Source organism: Bradysia coprophila, unplaced genomic scaffold, assembly GCF_014529535.1.
Source record: "Bradysia coprophila strain Holo2 unplaced genomic scaffold, BU_Bcop_v1 contig_296, whole genome shotgun sequence".
Classification (NCBI taxonomy): domain Eukaryota; kingdom Metazoa; phylum Arthropoda; class Insecta; order Diptera; family Sciaridae; genus Bradysia; species Bradysia coprophila.
The window spans coordinates 1-20,353 of NW_023503554.1; the positions used below are offsets into that span (position 1 = coordinate 1).

At 34.1% G+C, this 20,353-nt stretch overlaps 1 protein-coding gene, 1 long non-coding RNA gene and 1 pseudogene across 2 annotated transcripts; 1 reads left to right on the plus strand and 2 right to left on the minus strand.

Moving 5' to 3' along the window:
- Positions 1-102: 102 nt before the first annotated feature.
- On the minus strand, positions 103-3,762 carry LOC119078410 (annotated as a pseudogene).
- Positions 3,763-5,422: 1,660 nt separating this feature from the next.
- On the minus strand, positions 5,423-6,152 carry LOC119078409. Its single transcript, XR_005088011.1, has 2 exons — positions 5,682-6,152; positions 5,423-5,616 (listed from the first exon to the last, which is right to left on the minus strand). It is a non-coding gene; the product is annotated as an uncharacterized LOC119078409 (long non-coding RNA).
- Positions 6,153-6,827: 675 nt separating this feature from the next.
- Positions 6,828-18,910, plus strand: LOC119078411 (protein prickle-like). The gene is made up of 4 exons (XM_037185912.1): positions 6,828-6,841; positions 7,318-7,747; positions 17,425-17,538; positions 18,812-18,910. Exons 1-4 carry the CDS (start codon positions 6,828-6,830, stop codon positions 18,908-18,910), a joined length of 657 nt encoding a protein of 218 aa, XP_037041807.1.
- Positions 18,911-20,353: the final 1,443 nt, after the last annotated feature.

Sequence of the window (20,353 nt, forward strand, 5' to 3'; positions counted from 1 at the left end):
AGCCGAACATTCGGGCAGTGTGTAGGCATTGATAACTTACATAAAAATAGTCAATAAATTTGATCGGGTTGATCCCTCAACTGTGATCTAAACCATCCAAACCTTGCATATTAACATCGTCTCCATCTGGAAGAGTTTCCTTAGAGTCAGTTTTTGGAGGAATCGCTCAATGCGACAGGAACTATGTTCCGATGCCGCCCCATCATATCCATGAGGCAATAGAATGACCAGTCCGGACGAGTACATCCACTTTGCTAAATAGAAAAATCAATGAGCTATCAACATTATTACTAAATGTACTACATTGCACTCGTACTCTCTCCACTCGCGATGAACGCATCGAATATTATCTGAGCTCCGTTGAAGAAATCACCGAATTGAGCTTCCCAGATGAAACACGTATTAGGATTGTCGATTGACATTCCATATTCAAAGCCTAGAACCGCTTCTTCAGACAAGATACTGTTTGCTACCTCCAATTTTCCACCGAATCCACCTTCCATGGCATTCAGAGGAATAAACATTTCATTGGTTTTTGATCCACTAACATTGCGTGTCGGTGAGCGAATGTGCCTCGACCAACATCTTCCCCACTTATACGAACATTGTACCCTTGATACATCAGGCTGCCTAAAATAGTTCTGGTTTAATAAAATCAATTTTCATTCAGTTTTTACAATGCAGAACACACCCATTGCCATTGCTTCTGCTGTAGCAAAGTCAATCTTTTGGCCTTCATTCAATTTCTTTATTCTTGCATTCACATGAGTTTTGAGTAGGTGTGGATGAAGGTTCTGCAAATCGAACGTTAATTAGACTAGATCTCGTAATTCAATGACACGGATATTTACAAAATCTTTTGGAATCGTTACACTTTTCTCTCCAATGTAACGAAGTAGACTGTAGTCAATTCCAGTATCCCATGTGGTTACATAACTGGACGCCTGTTGTATGTGAGACCATTGTTTCTTGAAATAATACGCCTCTGGTTTGTATGAATCAGTTGCAGAAAGTTCGGAGTTCAAAAATGCAACATGTTCTTTAACAACGTCAACCAAATGGTCTCTGGTCGTCACATTTTCGTTAACAATTTTTTCCGAATAAAGATCTGGGACGGACCTGATCGGAGTTAAATGTAAATGGTGGCACAATTTTAAGGTTATTCGAATAATTTACTTGCGCGAGTGAATTATTTGATACATCGAAGGGTTTGTAATCGTCGGATCATCCACCTCGTTATGGCCCCACCGACGAAAGCAATTTAAATCTATGAAAATGTCTTTCCGGAATTTTCGCTGATATTCAAAGGCCAATTTTGTGATGCGACACAGGCTCTGGTGGTCCAGAACAGTTAGACAAAAAATATCGAAATATTTCACTTGATTTGATTTTACCTCTGGATCGTCGCCATTGACATGAAAAACGGGAGCTAGAATACTTTTCGCTAAATCCGAATTGTATCGGCTCGTTTTCCCCCTCTCCGCTGGTGTTGTAAAGCCAATTTGATTATTAACGATCATATGAATTGTACCGCCTACGTCAAAATGTGGTGTACCAGCCATCATCAGCATTTCTTGGTTAATACCTTGACCGGCAAATGCAGCGTCACCATGTAGCTGGAAAGATCAGTTTAAAAACGAATTGCAATGCAAAGTGCAGCTTTTAATTACCTGCACGTTAAGAATGGTTTTAGAAAACTCTTCATCTGCATTACTACCATATCCGCCTTCCAGGCACGTTTGTTGTTTAGATCGAGCTTTTCCCATTGAAACTGGATTTACAGCCTGGGAACAACAATTCAAAATCAGATTTGAAAAGATCTTTTAACCGAAATGAAATATTTACTTCCAAATGCGAGGGATTATGGCAAGTGGAAATGCGTATCGTTTTCCCCTTGTACGTGAGGTCGTCAGAAGTGTCTTGAACGTAAGAAGAAAATGTTTAGCAAGAACAACGATACTTGAAGTGTATCGACTCACGAAAATGACTAGCTATGTCGCACATGGCTTTCGCATCACTCGGAAATTCTGGATTTCCTCTAAATTTATTAAAAATCTTTGCCGGTCTAGTGTTCAACATTGTCGTCAATAAATTCAGTCTCCCTCTATGCGGCATACCCAAAACAATATGACTGATACCATCATCGACGGACAACATGAATAGTTCTCTGAAGAAAGCCATCATCGATTCGGCACCCTCTGCTCCGTATCGTTTAACCGTCGAAAATTTAGTGGCTAAAAAATTGTCCCAAGCCTGTGATTTTAACAATAGTGCAGCAATTTCGATTTGCGTTTCCTTCGGAACAGTTTCGCTCATTATTCGTTCGTAGTTTTCTGTGAGCCATTCCTTTTCATATTCGCATTCCACATAAGAAAATTCAGCGCCCACCGAACCACAGTAGGTTTGCTTCAGGTGATTTTCGATGTGTTTAATTGAAGATTCGGTTTCAGTTGTGGTCAGTATTCCTTTGAGATTGACATTATCACTGTAATTGAGGCCATAATGTGCTGGCTGTAGTTCTGGAATGTAACTAATTCATACGATTATGTAGCCGGGTACATTGTATTTGTATACGAATAATTAATCTATGTTTGATTGCAAACCTTTCAATCGGTTGATACGAAATTGAATTGATGTTTGCCAATCTGTGACTGTGTTTTCGGTATGCTTCTACCCATCGATATGTATTGCTGTTTCGTTGTCTCGCCTCAAGAATGTCTTGTGGAACTGTTTTTATTTATTGGTAATTAATGTACAGTTGTCAACATTGAGGTAACATTTTAATATTCTTAATCTAATCAGCTAGAAGACACTATCTTACAGTAAGAGATTGTTTCTATAAATAACTTATCACAGAAAGATATGTTACTTCTGAATCTCCTCGGATACAGTACCTTTACGAAGTATTAAGTAACTCTATATAAAAATGAATACGTGCGACTTAATGATCATCTCATCAATAATATTTCTTTATAGTGGATCTCACTATATTCCCATTAAATTTTCTAAAATGAAATTCAATATTTAACATAAACAAACCTTCATAGCTGACTTTTGGCTTCTTTCTGTATCCATAAACACCTTGTTCACTTTGATATGATCGAACACTTGTACGTAAGACAAAATTTGCATTTCTTTTCAGACAATTCGTGTACATTTTCAGTAAGAATTTTCTTTAATTCCGCGCGACACAATGATTTTATGTTTTCGATCACAGATAATATTGACATATATATAGCAACCTCGATGTGTTTTTTCTGTTGTTTAAATTAATTTAAATTGAGCACACATCGAACTCACAACAGGGAAACACTTGAGAGAACTAATAGAAATACCAAAAAAAAATTCGTTAAACGAAAGTAAACGCGAGTAACATCGAACGCAACGATCGGACGATTATGAACATAAGTGAAGGTATACACTACACACTGATTATTAATGGAAGAGTATGTTTTTGATATTATGAATGTGAACACAACAGACCATGAAAAGATAAGATTATTTTTTTGTTTCTATATATGAAGGGCCTTTATTGAAGGCACAACACTTCGACTGCATGGTGTATAAACACACACTCTTTCACATAAAATGTTAACGGAAATTCTTATTTGTAAGTCTCGTTCCTTACAACGAAAACATTCTGAGATCTGTTCAGCCAGTGTTCACTATACGAAAAGAAAGTTTCTCGCATTGTTATTGTTTTCGTTAATATCGCTTATGTGTGGACGAACGTATAAGTATTAAAAGTATGGATGTATAGCTGATAGCTCAATACGGTTTCTCAGATGTTTTTTTTTGTCGATTGTGTTATCAACAAAAAAGCGTGCCTCCTATTTTCGTTTATTTTTAAGAGATAGTAGACGGGCGGCCTCTTGGAAGTCCACCTGCCCATATCATCAAATTTTATGAATGAAAGAATGGTGTTTATATACCAGTGGCATATGTTGTCGATGAAACACGAAACAGTTCTCTGCTAAGTCAAACCATCTCCTTATTAAATTATTATAATTTTTATCAGTTGGTGAAATTATGAGAGTTTTAACATGTTACAGACGGCAAGCATATGACCGTTATTTTTATCGGGTCTATTACTTCCATCGATCAAAGTGCTTTTAATCTGTTGATTTCAAATCTTGTACTTCAATGTTTTAACATGCATTTTACTTTACGTATATATGACTATATTACCCAGAGCTTGTCATTACTTTTGTCGTCGTTATCGATAACAGATGAATAGCCGTATGTGACAGGTTAAAAACCACTTTTAGATATCTACAACCAAGTTTACATTCTACATATTAGCTTTCGATAAAACACTTGGAACAGCGTAGGAGTAAAAATCATTGCTTTCTGCGAAAAAGAAATCTTAAGAAGATTAAGTGAACAAATTCGAAATTAATAGCTTTTGAACTGTTCAAATGTTAAAATATATTGCCTTCACTTCATCCAATTCAAAAACTATAAAACGAAGAGCTCGAAATCACTTTACATTCTACAAAATTCAGTTCCAAGATATCATTGCGATATAAATATACAAATTAAAATCGAATGAATTACGAAGAATTTCTTAGTGGCGGCATTTTTCTCTGTTGAATTCGACAGATTACGCGAGAGAATTGTGAGACTCTTTTCTGTGTTATTTACAAACAGAATTATACTCACTCAATGTTCAGTTAAAAAGTTTGCGATAAGATAACAAACCAGAGCAAAGAAATAAAATCACTCATTTGATGCAATTAAATACATTCATAATGATGGTGTGGATTGATTTACGTAATTTTATAAAAAACAGGATCGAAATGTACTGGTTGAAGAACATAAATTTCAATTTGTGCGAAAAGAAAACGGTTTTAAATGCAAGAGTACGCAACAAAAAGACGAAGAAAAAACTCACACGTGAAATCGAATTGCATTCGCATCGGTATTAAATATTAAATGCGAGTAAACTTTAGCTGATGTTAAACCAGAACATTTTTGAGAATTTATAGAACGATAATTTAGTTTTATGTACCGGAATCTTAGATTTCCCAGTATCAATTTCAAGGTTTAACGGGTTTTCGATAATTAAAAGGTATACTCAATGGAAATATGCGTTCCTCATCAAAAATATTACTGATGCTAAAGTCGATTGTGACTCATGCAATTCAAAAATTTATACTTTGATCTGTCCTTTGGCTTGGTTTTCAAGATTAGAAAACAAGTTTCTACAAGTAGGCAGAAACATCTTTCGGTAAAATAAAATATTCTAATGTAGAACTAAATATCAGTGGCTGAACGACGAAGTTATCATTTTATAGCCACTTCTGTCGGATTATGCATTTGTAATTCGTTACAAAAAATTTTCCACTTTGTACTTTGCATGGTTAAAATTCCTTTTGCGATGATTATTAGTGTGTTTCTACCGTATACACAAAAAACTGACTTTGCTTCTTCTAATTGATTTTTATTACGGTTACATAATACAGAAGTTATTGGAGTGGACACTGTGATAAGCGACAGTGATCAAATTTCAGTTGCAGCATCCTTCCTTTCCTTTTTCTTGTGTCTTGCACGGGCAATTGCACTGAGCATCACACTTGCATCCAGTGCCACACTTTGTGGATGTGCATTGACAATCTACATCAAGAAATTTTTAAGTTATTTAAAATTCGAATTCATCGTTCCAGAGAAAATAAACTCACTTGTTCCACAACCTTTGCAAACCATTTTTATGAAATTCACTTTCTGACACAACTAGAACTCAGATAAGATACAAACTTTGTATTATATTCTTGTTAGTTAGAACGTTGATTCTTTAATGGAACATGAACCGATGTCCATCAGTCATTTATAGTCAACTTAAAACACAAAACCAAACCGTTCACAGTTCACATAATAGCACCCAGCACCGTAAATTGAATAATAACAACAGTTGTACGGTGTGCAACAAATAACAAAAAACAAATTAGATTGTCGATATGGAATTTCATTGGTGCTGGTTGGAATAAATGTGTTAATTCGAGTTGAGTCGGTCTGCGTGCAAAATAAACACATTTGAATTGATATGAGAATATTTTATGTGAAACTACGCTTCGTTCTATAATTGAATGTTTACTTTTATGATAACAATTAACCGGTTGATTGATTGTAAAGGGTTTAATTACCTGATAATGAATTCTAATCGATCAAGACAAGACAACGGTGTTGATGACCATTGAGTGGAAAAAAACCAAGAAGTAAAAAGTATTTTCGTGGGAACTTTTACAGCCAAAATACATTTGTACTATCTTCTACCCCTACACCTGTTATTTTTTGTTTCATTACCAAGCCTAAATCATCATTCAATTTCTTTTCGATTGGCTTAGGATGGATTGAATCTGATAATAGTATGTTACAGCTACATGAAGTATATAACGAGACGTGTACGTACACGAGAGCTTGACCGAGTGGTAGTACATTTCGAGTTATATACTTCATTTAGCTGTATTATATTTTTCTATACACGTATAGTAAAAAAAAGGAGTTTAGAGGTTTTTTTTCGATTGTACACATTCCACGGGAATGGTCCTGTCTCCCTCAGACAGTTGATGCGAGGAATGAACTAGACCTCGTCCAGAACAATATTTTTCTTCTTTTATTTCATCATTAATTGCTTGAAAATTCATTAGTCTAATTAGTTCTACATTTAAGGCCAGTCATTCAAGTCCTTGCTATGGACTTCACATTTAAAGAATATAAATTCCATTTAATATTTCGGTTGCTGGTCCAATGAAAACAGTATGCAGATTTTGAAATCCAGCGTATTAGCGAAAATCTATTACGTGAATGTTATGAATGTTATAATAACCATGGTATTTGCACAGTATGAAAAATGTATATTTAAGCCTCGATTTACATTTTCATTTTATATGCATCAAATTTATAAATTTCATGCTCGACTATTTTTTCTGTGTAACATTTTTCAATGAAAAATCGATAAAAACAAACTTACAAAATGTATAATAATCGAATGAATGCTGGGAATTCATATTTTGTCAATTTATCATATTTTGCTGTACACCACATACCAATGTAAATAAAATACCAGGAGTCGTTAATATTCTGATTATATTGCAGTTGGATTTAGCAGGATTCGCAATATTAAAATTTATAAATTTACAATGAATTATGGCTATCATGCTTTTCCAATATTTTATTTTGTTTTGTAAAAAAATATTTCAATTTACTACATCATGCTCATGCTGCATTCTCCTCGATAAATTTTATTTTCAGAGTTTTTGATTTTTATAAAAAGAAGACGTTCAATAACGACATCCGTTTTTTCCACTTATTTTCCAGGCCCGTAAGACGATCATTGCCAATGTCTTATCCCCACCAAATGCCGTCTCCATCAAAATCACATCACGGAGTCATTCCATCATCGACAACATCATCGTTGCCATCAACTCCGCAACCAACTTTGCATCATACACAACCTCCGCATCAGCATTACCAACATCAAACGCTTTCTTATCAGCCATCTTCCAGTTCATTACCCCCAGCAACCGAACGTTTACCCAATTGTCCGATAACATCGCAAAAGCCAAACATTCCATCGAAACCATCGTCATCGTTTCAGTCCCAAATATTTCATCCGAGCTATCAACAAAATCTCATCGGCGGTGCACATCAGCTGGACGTACAACAGAGACATTCACAGTCGGACGATGACAGTGGATGTGCACTGGAAGAGTATACATGGGTACCTCCTGGATTACGACCGGATCAAGTAAGATATTTTTTTCGTTCTTCGTTATTAGAGTTTATTCTACACATTCTAAGCGTTGTGCTGTTGTGACTGCAATAACTGTACGTAATTATACGTTTGCACATAACTCTCCATTTTTGCCATTACTTTTTCTTACATCGTATGATTCAATTATATTTTCCGAACACGTTCGATTCACCCCCAACCATTTTAATGTCAACGCTAGCATATCTCCGTCTCTGCTTTGATGTTTATTATTTTAATACGAAAATATAAGTAGATTTCGCTACTCAGGACGAGGGAAAAAAAATTCGCCACACTTTCCCACAGACACAAGCCGAATAATTCATACTTAAAATGACCACGTGTGTTCGAACCTAATTGAATCTGGCGATTATTTTTATGATAACGAATGAATCTGTGTGGCTGGGGTTGGTTTTTCCGTGTGTACTAAAATGGCTAATAAAACTAGTGCCGGAATGTAATATCATTTTCTTTCATTCTTTTTTGGTGGGTTGTACTGTTTGTATAGAACTTTGGTATTCTTTGTTAGGATACAATTGAATTATGGTCGGGGTTTTATGCGACGAATTAATGCTCTGGTTCGGGTTGAATGTTATGAGGGTGACTATTGATATGTTGTTATTGGTGAATATTGTGCTTTCAGAATGGTCATGTAATAAATCGCGTTGCTATGTTATAGAAAGCAACCATAACATTTAGATAAATGAATAGCTCTTAATAGTCGTATAATCTTGCGGATAACGAGGATATAGAGAGGTCACAAAGTGTTAGAAATAATAAATGTGTTTCATTCGATCCTTTCTGTATCTAAAACTATTTTTGTCCAGCATATCGCAAAATATTGAACGCGTGCTCAAAACCACTGCAATTCAAATGCTCCACTTCAAATTACAATCTCAACAAATTAATTGGCTAATTTTAATTACAAAGTATTCTGAGATAAAATCTTCTTCAACACTAATGTATGTGACATGGTTTACCACATAGTTTATTAGTCTCTCTTATCGTAGTTGTACCTACGTACTATACATTTTTGTTTTTTATATTTTGGTGGTATTGTGGTGATCACAGTTTGCCATTGAATTGTCAAGCATCAAGTAGCCTGTGATCCAGCCTATATATACCATGTACAATGCGTCAATAAATCATAATATTCCCGGCCTTGGCCGAAGACACATCTACTGAGTTTCATTAGTAGATCTGTATTAGTTGACTGTAGACTTTCTATATGGTTGAGATTAGCTCCCATATAATTGGTGACCCCGACTCAAGTTCACGTTAAAATACCTCTGAACAAAGTCTAATAATTTCAGCTATAAATAGCAATGAAATCAAAAATTAAAGACCAAATTGGCACAATAAACCAATTTGCACTGTCCGTAACAAACGTTCAGTGGACTGTAACAATAATAAATAAGAATGCCCACACGAGCACTACAGTCGTCAAAATATAACGAAGTTATAAGATCTATACTTCGGTCGACAACATCCTAAAATTGTGTTTTTCAATTATGAAAACCAATTCAAAATTTAGTAACAAATTGTACTTTTAAGCATAAAAACTAGGTTAATCCACTAGTTAAGCTCAAAAAGTAAATTTAGATTTAAGACTTAGTTTTAGCACAAATATTTTGGCTAAAATGTTGTCGACAAACTACCGTAACTATAACATCTAGTTACAAGAACTACAGTCAACCAAAAATAAAATTTTTTGGCCTAGAAATATGGTTAAACAACCAATTTCATAAAAATTATAAATCAACGTTTAGTGAAACTAAATAGTTTGATCAGAGGAAACCATTTCCTGAGAATTATTCACGAAAAACGATACATCGAAACTTATCAACGACACTTTCCACCAACCTCGATTACGCGGTTGGGATGTCCACCTCAAAATGGGTGCGTTGCATCACTGTGAAAAAGATAAGGTCTTTTCGTTTCTCGTACAAAACTCTAAAAAAAGTTTCAAAGAATAATAGACTATGCCAATCATATTTAACCAATGATGCCATTTTAAAGGTCATCAATAGTGGTGACTTTATCACTATTTTATTTTACCGGAATCATGCACACATTCAAATAAAAGCATTTCCGCCAAAAAAATCATTTTTTAAATTAACGGACAAAAAAAATTCAGTTTTGTGGTGTCACTTACGACTATCTTCACAACAGACATGTCAAGAATTTTGTTTACCTGAATGGAAACATATTTTTGTATGTTTTCTTCACATTTTACCGACTGAATTAGCACGAAACGCATTGCAGGCAATTTCTAGGCACATAAAATTAAGGAATTGAACACTGAATGGCACAATTCACACCAAATTACTTTTAAAAATGAAATTTTCACAACACCCACAATGTTTGACCAAATTAATTTGTCTTTAAAATTATTTCGGAGAATTTGTCCTAAATTCTGTTTAAGACACTAGCATGAGCACACTCGGAACTATTTTCTGTGCGAAATTTAAACTGTATCACTTTGTTTTACGCGAAATACTACAAATTTTCGACACAAACTTGTTTGAGATTTAAAATTTACTGTCCCGATTTGACATTTCATCAAAACAAAATTCAGTGAATCAGTCAAAACTGGATGAACTGAGTGAACAATACTACTCATACTACTGTAATTGCAAAGTGGCAAACTTAAGACCTTATGTGGAATTTGGGTGGAAAATGGCGCAAATCACATATTTCAGGAATTTATAAAGTGAAAAATCTTTCCGGTTTCAAGTTTTTTCGTCAAAAGACGAGACACGGGTATCTTTATTTTCAATTTTTAGCTGCTTTATGTAAAAAAAATGAGAAAAAAAATCATTTTGGCGTAGTCTATTCAACACTTCAAAATTAAAAACAATTTTTCGGAAAAAAACATCCAAAAAATTCTTCTGACAAACACCAAAGAATCAAGTATTCCCTCATTACAATTATAGAACGATTTGCAACAATCGCTAATTCTAAATTAGTCCAATCACCCGGCTCAGCGTTTCGAAAATTAAGCTCTACGCCTATCCGTCTTGAGAATAATCTTTCGTGATTAACTCATAAACGACGGAACCGTTTAAGCAAAACCGAAGCGTGTCGAGGATTGAAACTTTTTGTTTCTTAAAGTTGTAATCGAAAATACTTGATACATGAAAATTGATCCAATGAGTTATCCATTGTGCGATAACACATCCTTTTTCCATGTAAACTAGTTTCACAAGTTCTTACCATCATAGAACGTAAAGAATAAAAAGTCATCGTGTATAAATTCAACACCCTTGAATTGACACACAACAAATTCAAGTTCACGAATGACATAAATTACAAAATCTGATATTAAACCACTAAACCGGCGCCAATAGGTTAAAACTCATTGACCGTAGAATCGTACAAACGTACATACAACCGTTCAATGAGTCACATATATAATATCAGTCGAAATGTACATGACAATTATACTGCCTAAAGTCTGCTACCACAGACAGCTATAACCATCTAATATAAGTACATTTCGTGCAGTGCGTATTCCTGCAAATTAAATGGCAGTAAAAAAGCTCCACAACAATTGGAATAAAATTTAAAAAATTAAAATTATTCCGGAATGTTTCGTGCTGTCATATATTCAAATAACATTCCACGTAGAATGAGACAAGCACCAAACACCGTCTATCAGACTTAAGACAACAACACTTCATTTTTCGCCCATTAAAAACTGTAAAAATAGCAGTTAAATGAATGACATCTTGTCATTTTCCGGGTAAAGCCGTGGACAATGTCATTTCACGAAATTATGAGGTTGTACGATCTCTTAATCTGAATTAATTTGAAATTAAATAAAGAGTTGGAAACATAACCAATCTTCCAACATCGGAGAAAATTCATCTTCATCCGAAATAAAATCATTTTCGAGATAATCTGTTTCAAAATTAAACCCAAATTTAAACAGATCCAAAATTCGATATAATGAATTCTCGAATCAAATCTTATTAGATTGTCACCAATCTAATCAAGACACAAAATTTCAAAGCAACAAAACTTTCGAAAAACCAACTGTTTTCACAGCTATTAGGTAACCTTATGGATCCTACCGCTATGAAACAGATTCAAAATTTTCAAAGTACCTCACGTCATACACCGGATACCAACATTCAAATGGTTTTTGACACACAACTCGACAAGCAAGCGACTTCAGAAATCACTCAAACCCGAACATCCGTGGCTCCAACCAATCCACCACATCAAATCCCTATCCAAACACAAGTTATGGTCCTGCTGTGAAATCTCGTCCCAAATCCACGTGACACAGACGATCGACTTGGACCAACAAAATTTCTTCAAAGGGGGAAGTATCTGTGGTGATCACAGTTTGCCATTGAATTGTCAAGCATCAAGTAGCCTGTGATCCAGCCTATATATACCATGTACAATGCGTCAATAAATCATAATATTCCCGGCCTTGGCCGAAGACACATCTACTGAGTTTCATTAGTAGATCTGTATTAGTTGACTGTAGACTTTCTATTATAAACACAGTGAGAGGCGACACGTATATTGTACAATTTACGAAGATTTATCGAATTTCTTTTTACCTTTATCGCATGCTATTTATCGTTATGTTCACAAAAACCAAAAGTGTTCAAGAGGGTATCATAACGGTGTCGTGGTAAGCTTGCCAATGCATTGTTTTTTTGGGGGGTTTGTTCTTATACCAGCTAGAGCTATTTTACGTTAATACAAAAGAGGGTATTGTCTTCAAGCACATTTTATCAATGCACATAAATTTGTTTCATTGCTGATGTTCATGAAGCTTAAGTAAAGTGTTCCTTCAGGCATTGCTCGTCGTCGTATGCAATAAAAATACTTGAACTTATTTTTACTTTTATCAAAATGTTGCAATCTTGTATTAAATACGGGAAAGTGAGCAGTCATGTTTTGAAAATGAACCGAAAAACCACTCTTTAAATCTTCAAGTCTTCTCATAAGCCACATATTTCAGTTTTATAAGCTTTAATAAAACAATAAAAAAGCTCATTCATTGTACCCTTTGCACAATTTCGTTTGGCATTTATGGTCATCTGGAAATATTTTGCTGGTTTCCAGTGTAGATAATGTCCAAAATTACAATTTACGATACCCGACGGCCAGTTTGCTTATAATGGTATTGAGGACATATACCATATACCACACATGTGAAGTGAGCACTAAAAATTATCATATGGAAAGTGCGGAGACTGTAACAGACTAAACGTTTTGCATTTTACCACTTCGGCAAAAACGATATTCTCGATTTTATGGTGTCGGTTTTTTCTTGTGTAACACTAAATCCTTGAATGAATTTTACACCAACCGAATATTGTTATGTATGCTTTGCATATGGTTCGCTTTCGAGTTAACTTTAATCGCTTCGATTGGTTTTTTGTGGTCACAGTTTATTCCATAAGCTTGCAGATGAGTTAGGACCGTAAATTTTTGCATTCTTCGTTTTAATTAAATGAACGTCTGCACTAAAAATGGTTTGTGGTAATTGTTTTTGGAAAATTAAAGCTATGACAATGTTTACTAGACATCGCTAAATCATTCGCTTCCATTAAAGCAATGAGTGATTATTCATCGCCGCATGAACCAAAACCAGATCAAATCAATTGGGAAATTTTTCGCTCTCTCGGACGTTGAAGAATTTATTCACCACAAAACAAAATTATGTTCAAACGTCGAACTATACTTTATAGGTTGCCAGGCAAGTTGAATGCTTAGAAATTTTACATTCGTCGTGTCTATTCTCACTACTCAACGCATTGTAAATTACAACATCAAACGATCTATCATCGAAGCTAAAATTATATTTATTTTCGTCCAAAGCTCCGCACACGGTAATACAGTCATATATATTAAGTAGGTAGTTGGTAACTATGGTTGTCTAATTTTGATTGCAAAATCAGTCATTGTTGTCTTAATCCACACTTAATCATAATCATTAATCATAGTCAGAATGCATAATGTATGCTTTATGTCTATTTATTTGAACATTTGAATGTATTGTACGGATGATTTAAATGATGAATTGAGAGAGTATCGGAGATTAATGATCATTACAACATTTCATTAATTGATATACCATAGATAATGTGTCTTTGTGTCAGTGTGTATGGCGGGGACTTGGAAAAAAATTTGAATCGGAGTGCGGTATGTGAATAATATATTGGAATTTCGATTGAATACGTCACAGCGACACAATAGTTCTTTTGACCGTAGCACATGAGATTTAAAAGAATCAATCAGCCGGTTATTCCAGATCTACAGGCGGTTTTGAAGTTCGTGGGAAAAAAGTGGCAGCTTCTTGACTTTATAAATTCAGAAACGTTTTTGGTTTGATGAACCTTTCTGAGTCATTTTTGCTCATATTTATGAGGTAAAACGTATCTGAAAATCTCGCTGCGGTTCCTTCTTCTTTTTATGATCTATAATGACCATATTACGCCAAATCCAACTATTCAATTTATCTAGTTAATGGAATATGAAACGAAACATTACAAAATCTCAATTACTAAAATTTATGGATGACTATGGCCGGCCACACCATGCATCAAACACGACCCACTAAAATTGTCACAGTATGACATATGTAGTACAATGTTGTTAAACCGTATACAGATCTTAATTCATTGGCTCGGTGAAATTGTCCCATTGGTACTGTAAACTCAATCATAAATAACAATTTTCCCGAAATGATTCTCTACCGTCGTCTTTCACAGTCCCAATACCGATTTATTGGTAATTAATTACAATTGATATTATGGGGCTCGTTGTCCATGTATCATTTTCCATTCTATTTTCTATTTTCTTCGATACACTTACACAGACAACACTGGCAGTATATAATTATAGGTGAAACATAAAGCTGGGAGATAAAACGATAGCCCATTTTAACCGAGTTAGAAATGGTATCAATATATTAAGCACAAACTGTATCCAAGGGTATTAAGCACACACGATAATTTGAGATTTCGGTACATTTTGTGGTATCTACTCAGACCATCTAATTGCTAATTTCAATGATAATTATCGCTGTAGTGTAATGTATGGCTGTTTTGTAAGGATAGAGTGTTGTTTATATTTATGCATTATAATTTGCGCTCAAAAATACCGCAGGGCTTTTAAGATACGTACGTTGTAGCAGCAAACAAGTTTCGCTGTGAAGTTGAGAACTTTGTAGCTAGTATAGATTAATGCTTCATGGATGTACCGAGAGGAAAGGGAATGCCAAATAAAAACATTATTTTGTTGCTTCTGGATAAAATTTATGTATATTTTGCATTCCCTTCGTTCTCTTGGTATACCAAGGTAAATGCCAAATGCGATTTTAATTTTGATTGAAGTGTATCGTGTCGAAAACTTTTGAAATGCTGAATGCTCTCACATCATGTACAGTTGTGAGTTGTTGTTAACTCAACATGTGATAACATTTCTGTGTCTTTGTTCTAAAAACTTTCAGGTGCTCTTCAGCTAAAACAATTCATGTCACCAACAACTTACTTCAGAATCGTGTTTTACTTCTCAAAAAGTTGTTTCAAACTTGCCACATAAGCCAGACGAAAATTTCTCTTTATGAATGCATAAACGTGTAATAGCTCTTCGATTGTCTGGTTAAAAAAGCACCGACATGACACATTATTAACGACAATTAGTAACAACATTTTCTCCACCCAAAGAGCATAAATTTCAAAATTATATTTATGCAAAATAATCGATTTTCATCTCATATTTAATAATAACACCGAAAGCACCAACTAACCATATTGTAACATGTCAGTTTGCAATAAATATTGTAGCTAGGTCTGTACACATTTTTCTTATCGATTTCCAACTTCCAGCGATATGTATGCTCACTGCTCACAGAGTATACATGTACGCAGACATGTTTATGGTGCCTCCAGTTAATTTGTACAAATGCCATTTGTATTTTTCAACAATGAATTATATGCTCAACCAAATGATATTTTCGTTACACACCACAAAAGGTATATATTATTTATAAAATATGAATTGAAATAATATTCATTCATCCAGTTAGTTAGTTAATAATGTACTTTGATTGCAATCTACTGAAAATTCTCTGTATTTTTTTTATCGTGTCGCTTCCAACGATCGTATGGAAATAATGTGAGAAAATCATGCACACAGAAAAACAAAACTTTTGTTTGCATATTTTTGTACAGACAATATGGCTGGTCTAACTGAAGAGGTTTTTTTTGCAGTCAATTATATATCGTAATATCCTACTTTCGGCATTAGTTTGTTCATTATTTTGTCGAAATGGACTCTCAGGCTGAACAAGTTAAAATGCGTTCATGACATTACAATAGACAACGATAAGGATTCCGAGTATAATTGGGGAAAAAAAATCTTTCATTCGATTATAGTGTAGACTAAAGACAATTTTCCATAACTTTTACAATTTACTGCTGAAAAGAGTCACAGATGCCAGATGAAGAAGCAATCTCTTTGTTCCTTTAAAGATGGATAATTTTGTGAGATGAAATTTTGAATACTACACACACTCCAGTGCATTTATCCAATTACATCTCGAAAAATTGTTTATTGTGCCGTAGTTTTTCTACTCAACTATTCAAATAAGATGCTTGAGAATCCAGTAGGAGTAACTACTGTAGTAGTAGTGGCTGTAAAAGGACAGCAATAAAAGAAAAGAAAGTCTTCAATGACTTCGTAAAGCTTTCATTTGATGCTGTTATCGAAACAAATTTTCTCATTTTCTTTTTCTAAATACAAATGATTTTTCTTTATCAATGATACGATCCTTTGTTCACTGGAGTCGCAGCTGCATGTACCTTACGACTGCTAACAAACAGTTCTATTAAAAAAATTGATTTATCGTTATATCGTTCTTTCGTTTCCCTTTGTGAATTCTTGTGAAAGTAACCATGAACAGACGCTATCAAAGAGGATAAAATAAACTATCAGCAAGATCGATTTATTGCACAATGGTCTATATCGTTCCATAATATCTTCTTCAATCTTCTAAAAAGCGTCTTCATATAGACATACTAACTAATTGGAACGGTTGTGTATGCAACATTCAACAAAATACGATTTTTTTTTTGCTTTCTTTTGTGGATGGAGCAAAAAAAAATCACAAAAAACTTCTTGCAAATGGGTTCAATTCACGCAAGTGCTCATAGCTTTGTTTTGATAAAGTTTTTTTTATGTGCAAATATTCTCTGCAAAAAGGAATGCATATTACACCGGTAAGATGTTTGGAAAATAATAATAAAATAAGATCTTAAAGGTCACGATAATAAAACCATAATTTCCATTGTGTTTTATAAGAGGTTTTGTAGCTACTGTACGAACGGTAGTCTGGGATCGGATTTTTTTTTGTTCTCATTTGCTTACGATTTAGCTTTTAACATTTTATCTTTTTTACGTCTTCTTCTTGCATCGGTTGGTTGGTTTACTGTTTAGGATAACTGAATGGCAATTTCATCTCATTTATTAAAATAATATTTTCGTAAATAAACAACAACAAAATTTAGGTGGCACGTTGTTATGTCACCGGAATGATAAATTGCCCGCACATTGCCATACATATATTGCTCACGAACACATCATATATTACTGTTCACAGCCTATGCCTCTAACGAAAACATCTTTTTTTCTGTTTGTTTCAGGTTCATCTCTATTTCTCACAAATACCCGAAGATAAAATACCATACGTAAACTCTGCTGGGGAGAAGTATCGTGTTAGACAACTGTTACAGCAGCTTCCACCCCACGATAATGAGGTAATACACACATTTTAAGTAGAATAAATTTGCATAGAAAATTGTATATTTTCCTCCTTTTTATTATTATGGCGGTTTAACCATTTGCTGGATAGATTGACAATTTTCTTGGGAATGGAGGATATAAAATCATCTTAGGGAGCATAATACATTATCTTATATATACTTATGTATGTTATTCGTGTAATAAGAAAATAAGCGCGTGATTTATGTTACCTACACGCTAACGCAAAAAGTGGTCTGGGATGCGCTATTGTACGATATCTGAATAACAAAACTAGCCAGATTTCTTCGATGTTATTAAGCTGGAAATAGACATCATATTTATAATAATATCAAAGATTTATTGATACTTTTCGATTGTTATCCACATATTCTTGAGTGTTCGGGACATGGCTATGAATGTAAAACTTCTTATTAACTGATGTTCGATGCGTGACAGCATGTAACATTAATTTTGGCGATCAATCAAAGAAGCGAGATTTGTTGTTAGTTGAAATTGAAAAAAGTAGCGTATATGGGAGGCTTAATAAATATTAAATGGATTAGACTTCAATTTATATCAAGTTATTTGACGATATGGCGCTCGTTCATTGAACTAGAATAATAGATAATAACCAAACTTGTACCGGTAGTACTTGGCAAACAAAACTTTCAAGAAATTGATCATTTTTCTTTACAGTTTCAACCACACAAATCTTTGACAGTCTGTTGATTTTGTAATTTGAAAAATGTAACGATTGAATCGACTGTCGATTTTATTAAAAAGAAAAATTATTGCCAGCCCTTCGGACAATTTTCTGAATCCGAAGGAAACTATGGTCGTGGAACTATTCTACCATGAAAATGAAAACGCTTATTGTATATACTACTACAAGGAGCTTGCTTTTCATCGCCAACAGCAACATTTCTCTTTCGATTTTTTCCTGTTAAATTTATTCAAACTTTTATTGAATTCATGGCAAATTCATTTGATTTATTATACATGAATTATCGCATTGTATAAGGGTGGCTTTATTATCTTCCCACAGTTATTTCACACTTGATTAACCATAAGCAAACAAGGATTAAAATTTGCATAATTCGTTTATGTACTCCGACATCGGTGGTAGTATGACGCAGAATATGAAAAATATCAAAAGTAGGGTGTTATGGGGTCGTGTTAAAATTAAATATAAATTTTTATGAGGAAATTTAGCTCATTTGCATAAGAAATATCAATTTCCCAACAAAAAATTCTCATCAAAAAGTAACAAATGAATAATTTTCACAGGTTCGATACTGTCATTCGCTCACCGATGAGGAGCGAAAAGAGCTGCGCCTCTTTTCGGCACAACGGAAACGCGAAGCACTTGGTCGAGGGATGTGTTAAGCAGCTGACGACAAGTCGCCCATGTGAAGGGGTAAGTGCATAGTTGTGTTTAGAGGGAACATATTTCCATAAGACGAGAATTTTATTTATTTCTGTTCCAATAATATTATTTACAAAGAAATCCTTTTTAAAGTGTTTTTCATTTTACTGTACACATCCACTTTCAACGTTCACGATCCACCCACATACATAAAAGCTTTTTAAACCTTGGTCCCGCGTTTATCTTGGCAGAAAAATCTTTATTTATACAGGGAATCGTGTTAGCGTATTTGCATTTCGTTGCGAATGCTGATAGAAAATCCCTGTAGATTTAAAGGTTTTAACTTTAGTCGAGAACGTTACTTTTTTACCGATTTTTTTTTTTAAACGGCTCTAGGGGAAGGAAGCAATATTTTTGTTTTCGCATTTCTTTTTTCGTGTCGCATTCTATTATCTTATTATAGGGCGGATAATTGTGTTATTTTCTGATAAACGGAAAAACAGTAAATAATTTAATCTCTGAATACCCGTCGATTTATGCAGCCAGCTATAATGACGATTATTTATGTGTCTGTTCATTCCTGGCTTTTAAGGATACAATTACAGAAAAAAAGGATTTTCTAGCTTAGAACAGTTGTAATTCCATTTCAATTTTAGAGCTGAGGCTTAGATCCTTAAAGTACAAATATAAAATCGCATTGTCTCGCACTCTAACTCGCTACCCTTCATGCCACCCGCTAGACACTAATGATGTTCCCAACTTTATTTTCACCATCATGAAATAAGTAAAACAGCATCATTACTTATTATATTTTAAATTTAACCATTCCGTATAATTACCGGGACCCACTTGTAATAGAATAGTCCTATAACTTTCCGCATCCAACGTAATAACACGTTTTGTTCCCACACTTATTAATTCTAATTCTGTGTGTTCTAAACAATCTTTTCTTTTGTTAACTTGCAAATATTGTTTTCGTTAATTTGGAAAAAATAGACAATTAATAATGTCAAATATGAAATTATTTTTATTTTAACATAATTCCATCCCCGTTATTTCTTATGAAGCGAGAGCAGTCTTACCCTGCTACACCCAGGTCGTATTCATGCAGGCCGCCACGTGTCGCACCTCATATATCTTAACTCGTTCACGCTTTTAATTTACAAAGCAAATCGAACGCAAATAACTCTTTTCGTTCTGTATTTTCTTTTGTAAATTTTATATTGGATAATATGCGTTGGAAATTAGTATTTGTTTAAAATTTTGAGTTTTCTCTATTCATCATTTTCAGTCGCAAATCGAAGAAATCGTAAGTTGAGTATTATTTTTTAAGGTGGCGAGCGGAAGCAGTAGCTAAGAATTTATCAAGACTTGGAATTACGCCATTGGGTAATGTTTAGTCAATTGGTATAGACATAATATTACTGTTCATTTGTTATCGACAATTTGTAGAGTACGTGCGA

Bases quoted from the DNA above. Each gene is read 5' to 3' on its own strand.
- LOC119078411 (XM_037185912.1), top strand. The intron at 7,748-17,424 runs GTAAGATATTTT...TGTTTGTTTCAG, and splicing joins CTGGATTACGACCGGATCAA to GTTCATCTCTATTTCTCACA. The intron at 17,539-18,811 runs GTAATACACACA...TAATTTTCACAG, and splicing joins TTCCACCCCACGATAATGAG to GTTCGATACTGTCATTCGCT.